The following is a 13,456-nucleotide window of genomic DNA, read 5'->3' on the forward strand; positions in this document are numbered from 1 at the left end:
AAACTACAAACAATGGGCTGTCCGGAAGGCTTAATATATTATCTTAGACTTTTGCACTCGAACAACTCAGTTAAATTGAAGCTGGACCAAGAAGGCCACACAACTGAAAATATTGTGCAAAACAGGGGAGTCAAACAAGGCTGTGTAACAGCACCCCTAATCTATAACCTATATGTTTATGATATCCCAGATGCTATAAATGATGTTAGCAATTGTCCGCCGAGAATCGGAAAAACAAGTTGCCCAGTATTAGCTTATGCAGATGACCTGGTGGTATTTGACCATACCATCAGTGGGATGCGTAGATCGGCGGTTGCACTCTGGGAGTATGCAGAAAAGAATGGGCTGAGTATTAACCTAGGAAAAACAAAGATTATGAGATATACAAAAAAGAAGGCCTCACGTGTGCAACTCACAGTAGGGCTAGCGAACATTTCCTATGTCCCCCAGTACTGCTATTTAGGCATAGATTTTGAAGATCGTGGAGATTATCGCCTGTAAACAAACACGCCGTATTAAAGCGTCACAATTGACTGCCTTGTTCCATAGATTTACTGTTGGACAAGGCGGTTTTAGCCTGTGGGGGACTCGTCAACTCTATATCCAGGTTTTTGCTCCAGCGGTAACATATGGCTTGGAAGGCCTCCTGGAGTCTGATCTGAAATGGCTACAGGTGCTAGAGGGTAAATTTTGGCAACATGTTCTGGGCCTATCTCCCTCCGTCCCTATGGCCATTATCAGATTAGAATTGGGTCTGACCTCGTTAAAGGCTTTAGTACTGAAAAAGAGGGCCTCGCTTTATCTTAGAATGACCCGAGATGTAAGTAATGGCCTACTAACAGCGGTCCATAAGGAATTAGAAAAGGAAAGTTTGATCTCTACAACTGTCGACCAGATGAATAATCTGTTCCGCGAAATAGGCTGGCAACACAGAGATGGTAAATACTCAGAGGAAGTAAATAGAGCACTAAGCAAACGTGTAGATCTCTGGGATTGGCTGGAGAATTTTGAACATCTTAAGAGCCTGAGCAGTTACCATTTTGTGCAATATAGATTGTTTGACTTTAGGAAAGCCCAGAAATATCTGAATATCTGTCCATCTGTCAGACTTAGACGGTTCATATTGTTGCTCAGACTGGAACAACTACCTACGCTTATGACCACAGGGAGAAAAGATATGATTGCTGTTGAGAAGCGCATATGCCGACTATGTAAAATCCAAGAGCAGCTGGAGACGGCAAAGCATCTATTGACTGAATGTCCAGAGATGGCCAGCATATTTTCCCCTCTTTTTGCCAGCTATGTCCATGAAACCACGCATATTGGGGAAGCTTTGTTTTGGCATCATTGTCTCAACTCTAACAGTATACGTCTGCTGACAGTCCTGTACACTATCTGGCTGCAAATTGAAGTTAGGTTGGGTATAACTCTATAGATGACTATACTCATTATATGCGGGTAAATACCAAATAGATTGTATGAAACATATGTATATAGATTATATATTCTTCTATTTTAACTTTTTCGGTAAAAGATAGGAATTATTTGTATTTAAAATTGTACTTGGATTCTGAATCATTTGTACCTAAAATTGTTTTTGGATCATGTTTTAATACTATATGGTATGTAACGTGAAATTTGTGTAAAGTTTATAACTTAAACTATAACACAATAAATATTATTATTATTGTAATGGTACATCACGAATTCATGTTCACAGTCAGATCTGCTGTACTACATGATTTCAATTGCCCAGGTTCACTGCCCAAGAAGCAGAGCGAACAATCCTCAGAGTAGAGCAAACTCTTCAAAGTTCCAAGTGTAATCAATCACCTGGCATGGTGTCCCACGAGGACACTGTTTAGACAGCGAATCACAAAACGGAATACACTTGACGCTCTGTGATTGGTCATTGCTTATCCCGCAATGTACTTTGGGATTCAGCTCTTGTGACATGGGTCCGCTTTTAAGTGTGGTGTCACTAAGGTTTCAGGGGCGTTCATGCAGCGCACGTGGGCTTTTTCAATGGCATACATTTAAGATCTGGAAGCAGTGATGCCCAAAACATTGGCAGAAAACTCAACCGATTAGCTCGACCCTTTTTTTTTCTTTGAACATTTCACTTTTTTTGTGAAGCCTGAATCCTTTTTTCTAATTCTGTATCTTGTTTGGGATAAAAAATCTGTGACCAGTTTATTTGTCCCAAGCAGTTCTTTTAAAACTTGCCCCGTTTCCAGCCTTGTGTATGATGTGTTTTTTTTTATTTTGGAAAAATGGAGCAAGCACTGGATTTTCTTAAAACTGTCATAGAAACCCAGCACTGCATCACATGCACTGTTTTCGACAATGATATTTTGTTTGGGCTGATGGTATAATGGAGGGATTGCAATCTTAACGTTCACTTCGTATTTTTCACCGATTGACTTTACTGCTGCTTGTGTACATCTAGTGCAAAATAACAACACCTTCTACCCTTTCCCTCCCACTCCTCCCTCCTTCTGGCCACCCCCACCTTTTCCTCTTTTTTTCAAGAACCCCCACCAAATGTCTTTCGTTACTCTGCATAGATGACCTACTTGCGCTCCCATCAACCCCTTTGTACCACAAGCATTTAAAAGACTTGCCCCTGCCACCGCCTCTTTGCCCTCCTCTCTCTCTAATATCTCCCTCTTCGCGTGCATTTTCCCAGTCTGCTACAAAAGTGGCTGCCGTCATCCTCTTACTGAGGAAACCCACTGCTGAAACTAACATCCCTCTTTTAAAGATAGTTTTTTTTCTTCTGACTCCAAAATCCTTGAGAGAGATCTTTTTAAATATTGTGTCAACCACTAAGAGGATCCCCTCACTTTGCGATCCCCTGCAGTCAGGTTTTCACACAAAAAACTCCATACCATGCGCTCACCCAGGTCTCGAACTTCTGATCTCTGCTCACCACTCTCACCCATCCACCTCCTACCTGAAATGTCCTCAGTGTTTGACACCATGTACCATTCTTTCCACTTGCAAACCCTCTCCTGCCTCTTTCTCTGTTGTCTCCTTCATCACTGGAACAGCATCTCCACCAACGCGCACCTTCCTGTGGGTGTCCCTCAAGGACCAGCCCACACTCCACTCCTTCTCACTCTGAGCGCATCCTCAACCAGCAAACTGAAAACTTTCTTCACCTTTCACAACCACCTCTTTGCCAATTACAGATTGCTCTCTTCTCCACCCCCACTACTTCTCCCTCTGAACCAAATTATCACCTTCACCCCAAACCCAATAAAGACCCTAACCAGTTCCTCCATGACCTCTAGGCATTATCCCCATGATGGATGTCTCTCTGTGGGACATTGTTCTTTTGCGTTCCTACTCCTCGTCTACAAATCAATCCTTGGCGTTGCCTCGCTCTACTTTCCATGGAGCATTTCACTTTACTCTCCCCTTTGGATTCTGCAATTCTTACCCCAACCTTTCCGTCTCTTACTCTGTCGCTTTCCGCGTCTTTCTACACGCATCCCTCTGCTGTAGGGCTCTCGCCCGCAAATTGGTTTGATTGCTTGAGCCAAGACTAAAGCTTCACTTGCTACCAAGGGATGGGTCCCACCACCACTCGCTCTAGATTATCCTTCCAAACAACAGTCGCGCAGGTATGTATATGATTTAAACATGCATACTGTTCTCTAGCTCTGCGAGTAGGCCTATGCGTTCATGTTTTATGTCTGTTCCTTAGCCACTGACCCTGGTCCGTCTCATTACCACCCCATCGTCAGCTGGTACACCCCTATTCACTAAGGTGTCCTGCCCAGGGGGTCTCCCTCCATGACCTGTAGGAATTCTGTTATGTGTTGTGCTGGATCTACCTCTGGCAGATGGAAGAACGAAGCTTGTAGTGGTAGGCCTAGAATTGTGCAACCCTTAACCACAGATTCCTAAACATTGGAGCCTAAGCAGCTGAAATTTAGGCGACCCATGAAAGTATTGCTTTTTAATACTGCATTCCACCCCTGAAGGGGAGGACCATAACCCTGCACCAGATCAGGCATGACTTTATCTGTACTTACCTCGACGTATTTTGGTTATTTTTTATTAGATTTTTGTAACTTTCTTTTGTAACTTTCTTTTGTAACTTTAACTTTTTTTTTATATGGATACCAAGAACGGAATCGGCTTCCCAAGAATCCTTGCTCATGCTGTCCCTTGCTCTGCTTCCTCCCAACCCCGAATTCCCCTATGCACTCTAAAGTATCCTGTATACATGTGGTGCATTCCAAAACACTGAACTGGCATCCCCAATATTTAATAAATGCCGAGACCAGCCCCTGTCACCTGACCACTGGACCACAGGTGGCAGCGCAGCTGCGGGCCCGGCTCCAGCAGACCAAGCTTCTGGCCTGGTACCCAGGCTCCGCGAGGCCAGGCTGGCTCATATCTTTAGAGAATAACACCCCGCTTGGCTTCGCGGCTCCCTATCGGCATCACAAAGGGAACCAGTAAGGCAGGCTCCATTCGTAAATCTCTACTATGTAAAATGATCTGCCTCTAATAACTACTTATGGCTTAATGGAGCGAGGCATAATCTCCGCAGGCATCGGAATGTCATTCCTGAAAAATAAGCAAAAAGTGGGATAATAGTGGTTACTATAAGATCATGTTTTTTTCAGGCTATTACACCTTTAAATTTCACTTTTTTTTTACCAGTGTCCAACCGAGTAAAATAATTTGATCCACTCTTTGATAATTTGTAAATTGTAGAGCTAAAATGATGTATCCAAATATTTGGTTGATGTAGACGGCGTTCGCGGGCTGGTTGGCAGTGACTCACTCATCACTAATCTTAGTTATCCTGCCAAACCGGTTCAACTTTGCTTCATGAATAGGCCACTTCACTCTGAAGGTCCCTTTCAACAGCTGGCAATGTGACCTGTGGCTGGGGCCGCCTGAAACTGATACATTTGGCAGTCCCCTGGCTGGCAATAACCTTTTTTCTTTCTTCTTCTAATTCCACAGATGATGATTTGATGCTGCGTCTACTCCTCTCTGGGCCAAGGAATATGTGCTCCCTGAGGCCACTTTAAAAGCAAGAAGAGTCCCCCCCCATACCAGCATGTGGCCTGAACAACCCTGGACGAAGACGCCATTTCCTGAAGCAAGTAGGCAGCCAGCTTTTTCCCAGAAGTAAAACAGTTCCTTCATCTACCCCCCAACATTGTGGTCCTCCCGCAGCACCGGAGGAGTTCCGGCACTGCGTGCGGTGCAGTGCAAAGGAAACCGATCTTGCATTCTGAATGTCCACAGTTGTAGGCACAAAGCCACTGCTGTTGGACTCTTGAGGTGGGTCATTTTCTGCTGACGACTGCACGGACTATCTTTCCAAGATGATTGACTTAAGCTTTCTAACGGAGGAGGAGCAGGAGGCAATCATGAAGGTGCTACAGCGAGATGCGGAGCTGAAGAAGGCTGAGGAGGACAGAGTCCGGTAAGAAGAAAATGCTGATTGACCGTTTCAAATCCAGGTCCTTGTTTGTATTCTATGTTGGACATGCCCGTGTCATTTCTAGTTCTGATTTCATAGGGGACTCATTAGTACTCCCTTATGAGGCAAATACATTAGTACTGTGTGTGGAGGAGTGGCATTCCTAGATGGAACGTGTGTGGGTGTCCGTGCACTACATCGTTTTTACTTGCAGGTGGTGCTTTAGTACCATGACTCGTTGGGCTCCTAGGTGATGTGTTTTTTAGCATCCTTCTGGGGGGCTGCATACATCAGAGGGAGCTGAGGATAATGTTAGTGTGTGGGATGGGCCATGCTCTGCAAAGGACTGGTGAGGTAGAGCCTGTGAAAGGGGAGTGCAGGGACACTGCGTTTGTCTTTCCTTACATTGATTATTTGGCCATTCAGGCCACCCCCCCAAACTCTATACCTAGGAGCAGGCCTTTCTTTAGGAATACCCAAATCGTTGGCTTTGCACATGCCTGTATAGAATTGAATCTAAGGACGAGTATGTGCGTCCTTTTTGCATAGACTTGCATAATAGCCTAGCACTTAAGGGGTTAATATATTCATGTCTTAGCCCAGTCAGTTATGACCACACTTTGGCATCTAACGACTTGCTTAGTGGCCAGTCTCAAGAGTTGGTGGTCTCAGTCCGTGGTCCGCTAGGCCAGTGACCTCAAAAGATTCCTGCACCGGTTGATGGGGGCCCACTTCAACATTTTAATGAGGGCTGCAGCACTGTCACAAACACATAAAGCTTGCAGGTAAGTCACACCAATAAGAATACGCGGACTATGCAGAATGACCGGATTCCACTCTTGTTTCTTGCAATATGACTGGACGAGGTGCTGTAATAGGCGATGTTTTTAACATCAAATGTGATGATATGATATGGCATTTATAACGCGCCTATACACAAGTGTTTCAAGGCGTGACGAGGCAAGGGAGGGGGGGAACAAGGAAAGACTACAATCCTACTAGGCCAGGTGCCATTCAGATCGCGCAAGTGCATGGGAAGGGGGAAAGGGAAAAGTGTGAGGGGGAAGGGAGAGGGGAAAGTGCAGGACATGGGATAGTAGAATAAATAACATGACTGCCAGAAGGTGGCAAGTGCAGACATAAGTGCTGGTAGGGGGGACTTTAAGTGATACAGAAAACAGTCCCCAGGTGCAAGGGTTGCCAGGGCGGCAGTGCAGGTGTGCATCTGTCGGGGCCTGGGCCTGAGATCAGAAGGGTGGCCAGGAACCAGTGCAGTATCAGCCAGGAATTCAGCAGGGGAGAGGATGGGAGAAGGCAGAAGCAAAGAGAAAGGTTTTGAGGTGCTTCCAGAACCGGAGATGGTTCTCCTCAAGTTTCAGGGAGGCAGGAAGGCTGTTCCAGAGGGAGGCTCATGCCGAAGAGCGAGATCCACCACCAACACGTTGCTTGGAGAAGCGACTGACCCTGAGGGAGTTAGAGGCGGATGAGCGAAGAGCTTGAGAAGGAAGATATTTAGGGAGAGAGAGTTGAAGGTATTGCGGCCTCAGGCCCCAGAAGGCCTTGTGGACAATTCAGTGGGTTTTGAACTTAATCCTCGCAGCCGCTGGGAGCCAGTGCAGAGATTTAATTCCTGGAGAGATACGATCCCTGGGCTTGAGGCCAAGGACAAGTCTTGCTGTCCTGTTCTGGATAAGTTGCAGAGGGCGGAGAGTAGAGGCAGGCAGATTTAGATAGAGGCTGTTACAATAGTTCAGCCTAGAGAGAACCAGGGCTATGAAGACAGTGAGCTTCTGGGGGAAGGAGAGGAAAGGAAGAATACCTCAGAGGAGGTGTAGCTGGTAGTGTGACTTCTTAGAGACGTTAGAGATGTGAGGAGAGAAGGAGAGTGTGGAGTCGAAGATGACTCTGAGATTTTTAGCCTTGCAAGTGGGAGCAGGCAGAGGGCCAAGGGTGGCCAGCCAGAGAGCTGCAGGGAAGGGGGGAGTGGGTGTGCCAATGAGTAGAATCTCAGTCTTACTGGCATTAAGGCAGAGGTCATCAGCGGCACACCACTCCTGGATAGCAGACAGAGTCGGAGGTGAGGGAGGGAGAGGAGGAGGCTAAGGGTAGCCCGAAAATGAGCTGGGTATCATCCGCATAGCACTGAAAATTGGGGCAGATGCAGTGGGCAAGGAGTGCCAGGTATTGGTTGAACAGCCAGGGAGAGAGGTTAGACCCCTGGGAGACACCACAGGTAGAATAGAAGATATCAGAGAGGAAGGACCCAAGTTAGACCTGGGCGGGTCGGTCAGTATCCAGTGATACCCAGGTTATCACGGAGACGGTTGAGCAGGATGGCATGGTTGACCGTGTCAAAGGCAGAAGAGAGATCAAGCAAGATGAGGACGCATGGGGTGTTGGAGTTAAGGTTGGAGAGCAGGTCTTCGCGGATGTTCAGGAGAGCAGTTTTCGTGCTTCTGGCAGCTCTGAAGCCAGATTGATGGCCATGAAGACAACCAACAGATTCGGTGTGGAGTTTAAGCTGGGAGATGGCCAGTTTCTCACGGAGCTTGCCCAGGAAGGGAGTGATGGAGATTGGGCGATAGTTAGCCGAGCAGGAGGGGTAGGCAGAGGGTTTCTAAAGAAGAGTGTGCACAAGGGAGTGCTTCAGGGCGGATGGGAAGACTCCATTGGCGAAGGAGTGATTACAGAAATCAGCCAGGGCAGGAGCCAGGGAGTCGATGTGGTCCTTGATAGTTTTGGAGGAACAGGGGTGAACCTGTTTCGACGAGACTTTCATAGATCAGACTTGTGTACAAACCTTGCCTGCAGAGAAAAGGGGAAAGGCAGCGAGGGAGGGAGGGTGGTTGTTGCAGAAGGGCCAGAAGAAGTGCAGGGAATAGAGGCCGGCAGGCGATAGAAGGAGATTGAGGACAGGATGTCCTGAGTTTCTGAAATGAAGTGAGAGGCCAGTGCCATGCAGAGGGCCTGGGAAGGGACAGGAGAGGTAGAGACTGCGGCAGGATTGGCCAGTTCCTTGCAGATTTTAAAGAGTTCAGCCGAGTTGTTAGATACCGCAGAGATGCAGGCTTGGATATGAGCTCTCTTCTTGGTGAGGATGGAGAGCCGGTATTGCCTTTGCAGCAGGCGGCAGGCCAGTTTGTCAGAGGATGAACATGAAGCACGCCACTTCCTCTCGGCCACCCTGCACTTGCGTTTTAGGGTGACGAGGTCTGAGTCATGCCAGGAGTTGCACTTGGCTTTGCACTTGGCTTTGGGGTTCAGGCAGATTCTCATGACAGGGGCAAGGATATCAAGAGTATATCAGCTATAGAGGCGTGGAGGGGGCTGTGTCAGGGTGAGAGTCAGCCAAAAGGGGAGCAAGGGGTGAGAAGGTGGCGGCGAAAGCCTCAACTGACGTTCGCTTCATGGGTCGGATGACCGAGAAGGTGGGTGGCGGTGATGGAGGTGGCTTGGCCTGAGGGGTAGGGCGGGTGAGGTGGGAGGATAGGAGAAAGTGATTGCTCCAGGATAGAGGAGAGAGGGACAGAGAGGGGAAGGTCTGAGGAGATCAGAACATGAGTCGGGCAAGAGGGGAGAATGGTGAGTGAGTCGCAGAGGTCGCGAAAGAGTCCAGAGGGGGGGGACAGGAGGCCACTTTATTTATTGTCCATGACAGAATGTAGGGTCTGTTCAGCCATATTGGGATTCCTCTAATCCAACAGTGTCAGGATGGGTCAGCTAAGAAGAGGTTCATGGTGTCTCTACCCGGTTACTACTGGTCTTCCATGTTTTTTTATTACAACGCAGTTGCATGAAAATTGCTCTCAGCTACTTCTTAGCTCCGGTTGGGAGGGGTTTGGATACATTCGTAATAGGGCCAAGGGTTTTATTTAATGTCTGAGAATTCCCATCCTGGGCCGCATCTTGACAAGCCTTCGCACAAGTGAGATTCCTCTTGGATCTTCCCACGGAGAGAACTCTGAAAGCACTTATTACACAGTAGCTGGTTTGCTTTGATGAAACTGTTACATATTCATTGAGAAGTCCTTCTGATGATGAAGATATATCACCTGTACTAAAACTGCACTTCAGCAGTGAAACCTGTTCAAGTCTGTGAGAGGGCAATAACAAACCAATGTCAACAACTTTAATAGTGATTGAACAAAGTGAAGCAAAGGAGCTGTGAAAAACCAGCTGTAGTATGAGTTTGATTGGCGACTTACCACATCATTTTCTGAAAGGAGACTCGGATACCAACTAGCGATTTCAAGCTGTTTGTTGCCCTGTTATGCATGTCCCGATGTTCGTTCCTTTGTGTCATGATAGGGTCTAGAAGTATCAGGATATGATGTAACGGAAGGAGCCAGTCTCTCAACACAATTGGGTACTCCTCTTTCGATATAAAATGTGTCTTTCAAAGCAATAGTTTAATCAAATTTCAGAAACAACCCATATGGTTCCTGTCAAGTGAAGGGTGCAAAACAAAATGTTCCAAAGATACTTAAAGTCTCTCAACAAAAGGTGCAAGTCCTGATCAAAAGATTGGCTCCACAGGTTGCATGGTCGTTCTTAGTTGGTGAAGTGATTTGTCTGGTTAATTCCGAGAATGAGCGAGACTCCTCCATGCTAAATAATTACGGAATCCCCCCCCCGTGTTACAATTGATGTGAGGAAATGGACGGTTTGACCTTTTTGTTATAGTTTATCCCCAAGGGGAATGTAGTACTCTGCTCGGAGAGAAAGGAAAGCTCAGGGGCAACATGTTTATCTTGGAAGCAAAAAAATACAGCGCAACACAGGTTCGAATCCTGTACCCGCGCTTAGAAACTGCCCGCTGGTATTAAGCGCAATATAAAAAAACAGTTATAGCTTGGGTTGTAAACCTTCCCCTGCCTCAAACCCATGGCTCTCGGGCAGCCATATGCTTTTGGGGTCTACTTGCTCGCTGGCTCCTAGGTAGTTTCACTATCAGTGCTCTGATGGACCAACATTGAGTTCCAGCCAAGCTGGATTCCAGGTTGGCACCACTGCAAAGAATGAATGCACCCTGCTGGGATTGGGTGGAGAAGCATGGGGTTTTATCCTGGTCCCTTGTCCTACTCTGACTAATTTTGGGCTGTCCATCCTTTACCCTGGTGAAGCGGTGACTTCTTGTTCCTAGTACACCCGCCTTTCCGATCCCTCCCCTTATTCATTGTGGTCCTCCTCCTTGGCTTCTTTTCTTGGTTGCAGTTCTCCCTTTTTCTTCGTTTTTGAGGGTGTACCCTCATTGCCTCTCTTGATGCACCAGTTTCCATCTCCCGACTCTCTTCCAACTTCCGCTACCCTTGTCTCAGTCCTCAAAACACAATATTTTGTCTTTCCTTCTCCGAGATCTTATACTCGTTGCTAGTCTTTCCACTACTTTCCCTTGTATCTCTTCCCTCAAGTATCTGATTCATCTCCTTTAGCGACATCGCTGTTCTCCCTCTCCAACCTGTTACCTTCCTTCTCTTTGCAACAACTGATCTGCCTTCCTTTTTCTAATCTCTTCCTCCTGATTTCAGACAATACCTGGTCTCCTTTACCCCCCCCCCTTCCTCTAGCCAGATCGTTTACCTTAAAGGTCATGTTATATGTATCAGGGAAGCTGTTGCATCCTATTTAATAATCTCACTCGGTGTGTTTTAGCCTTCGAGGGCCCCAGGATTATGTCTCTAAAATGTAAGCAGAGCTCTCACGTTCCCAGTGACCATGGGAGCCGTTTGTTGGCATGCCCCTTCCGGCACGTGCACTTTGTAGGCATCTTCACCTGCAACCTGGCGCAGAAGCTTTGTGGACCCGCCCCTGTGACTCTTAATAAAGTATCTTTATAACGAATATGCGCGTACAGTTCGAAAAGAGGTGGCCATGGATAATACAAACATGTCTGCTCCAGGTAGTTTTTATTTTTTTAAGACGTCCTGATTCATATGCTTAATGTTGATAATGCACGAAGGGTTGCTCCGTAATTTAGGAGTTGGCAAGTGATGCTATATTCGCCCTGCCTGCAGACAGTGGGAGAAGCTTACTGGTGCCTTGCACCCCACGTGGTTTCTAACGTTTCATGGTGAGCCGTAACCCCTCCAAATAGAATACATTCTGACCAGCAGAACCCAAAACCTCTTTCTGAGACTTGGCTCCGGTTGGTGGTAGTGCGTGTGTGCTCTGCATGAAGAGAGACCGCCTTTGGCTCCATCCGTCAGCGCGTGGCAGCCTTTCCAGTTGCCGTGTGCGTGCTTTGGTGTGCTTCCGTTCTTGCTCTGTTGGGGTATGATAAGAGCATTAGAGTTCTGGGCTGACATTTTATGATGGGATGAAGGCAAGCCACAAAACGTTCGGAAAATGATAGTCCCAAAGTGTAACTTTTGACTCAGTCATTCTCTTTTTGTATGTATAATGTTGTTAGAAGAAAATGCTGGAATAGCATTTAATGGAGCATCATGTTTGCCTTAAACACCATTTGCACCTGGAGCAGGAGCAGGCAATCTGGTTCTGCGGATCGCAGGCTGAAATCTCTGAACACACTCCACAGAACCCACAGGCTGCTTCCCTGCTGCGGGCCGCCATCTTCCCCCAACCTCCCTTTTTAAAAAAAAAAAAAATTCTTAACCCCTCTCTCCTGCCCCACTTACCTTATTGTTGCGGCAGTGGCACCAGCTGCCACCGCCACAGCAGCTTCCCTCCTACCTTTTCCAGCAGCCATGGTAATAGAAGAGGGGCTCTGTATGGAGCCCCGCCGTCTACAACCAGGAGGGCCATTTTGGATAAGTATTTCCATTTATTGGACGGAAAGCGCGTGACGTCCCGTTCAAAGAATGAAAATACTATTTGCTATTGGCAGTCCCACCACATTCCAAGGCCTGGAACGAGGGAGGGGGAATGGCCCAGAGCCCTTGTCAACCACCCGCGCTTCGCTCCGGCCATTAACTTGGACTGCTGGGTCATTACACCCCGCTCCAGCCCTTGGAACAGGGTGTTAATGCCATAGTATATTCGGCGACCAGCCTTGCAGTGTCGTGCCGCACAAAAATGAGGGTGAACATAACAGTGATGGGCCACAAAATGGATGTCCCATTTGGCTTCCGGAAATCACATTTGTGTTGTGGTCGAGATCCTGTATTTTAAGGTTGCGTGACGCTTTGCATATAAAAAGGAGAAATCGTTCTTCTCTGTACCCTTTAACGTCATGCATGAAAGTACACTAAATTTGGTAGGCACATGTTCCAGCACCATCCAAACACGCATGGCACATTTGAAGTGTCATGAACATTTTCATGTAGAAAAATAATACTGAGAAAATGCTTTTTATTTTTGGTCTTCTATTAACTCCTAAAAAAAACATCCTTTCGGGGCATATAACCCACATCTCGAAATGGTCTTCCTGGAATTGGGTGTTTTTTTGGCAGACCTCCATCTCTTACCTCAAACTGGTGCAGGCTGAGAACTGCAATGCTCTGTTCGTTGGTACGTCCACAAAAAAACCTCCCGAAGCTGCAAGTCATTCAAAACCATGCGCTGCAAGTGGCCCTCAGCATCCCCACGCGAGACCACAGCTCTGATACCTGGAGAGCGGTACACTGGCTACTGATTAGGGAATGTGTTAAAAATGATGTCCCTCGCCTATAAATGCCTCTCCAACACCGCCCCCCTACCTCTCGCAGAAAATCACCAGAGCCCACTCGGCCAGACCAACCAGAACACCATATACCCACTGCATCGACCAACCTAAAGTTGGATGCGCCAAAGCGGGGGGGACTTAAGCTTCCCTTACCTAGCAGCCCAACAGTGGAACACCCTCGCCCCACCCTAAGAGCTGAACCGTCCCACTGGAAATTCTGCAAAGCACTGAAACCCTTGCTATTTGAAGAGTCTGCCTGCCAATACTAGAACAATGATAACCTGATCTAGCAAATGTTTTTGTAACCGCGCCTCGATGCCTCTGGGTTGTTTGTGCGCTTTATAAGTGGAATAGACCTTTTGAACAGCGGATCAGTCAAA

At 47.1% G+C, this 13,456-nt stretch overlaps 1 protein-coding gene across 25 annotated transcripts in view; it reads left to right on the forward strand.

Annotated features, from left to right (window-relative positions):
- Positions 1 to 13,456, forward strand: part of SYTL2 (synaptotagmin like 2) — a 573,462-nt gene that overhangs the window by 203,851 nt on the left and 356,155 nt on the right. For 20 of the 25 annotated variants that reach the window (XM_069639787.1, XM_069639792.1, XM_069639788.1 and 17 more), the window contains exon 1: positions 5,209 to 5,458. In XM_069639787.1, coding sequence (XP_069495888.1) covers positions 5,358 to 5,458 — 101 coding nt within the window. In that variant the 5' untranslated portion in view covers positions 5,209 to 5,357. Of the gene's footprint in view, positions 1 to 4,989; positions 5,459 to 13,456 lie in introns of those variants that run through there. The other 5 variants (XM_069639800.1, XM_069639806.1, XM_069639810.1 and 2 more) reach the window with 1 other exon arrangement.

The sequence above is a fragment of the Ambystoma mexicanum genome, chromosome 7q (genome assembly GCF_040938575.1).
Source record: "Ambystoma mexicanum isolate Mex_15411 chromosome 7q, UKY_AmexF1_1, whole genome shotgun sequence".
In the NCBI taxonomy this organism is placed as follows: Eukaryota; Metazoa; Chordata; class Amphibia; order Caudata; family Ambystomatidae; genus Ambystoma; species Ambystoma mexicanum.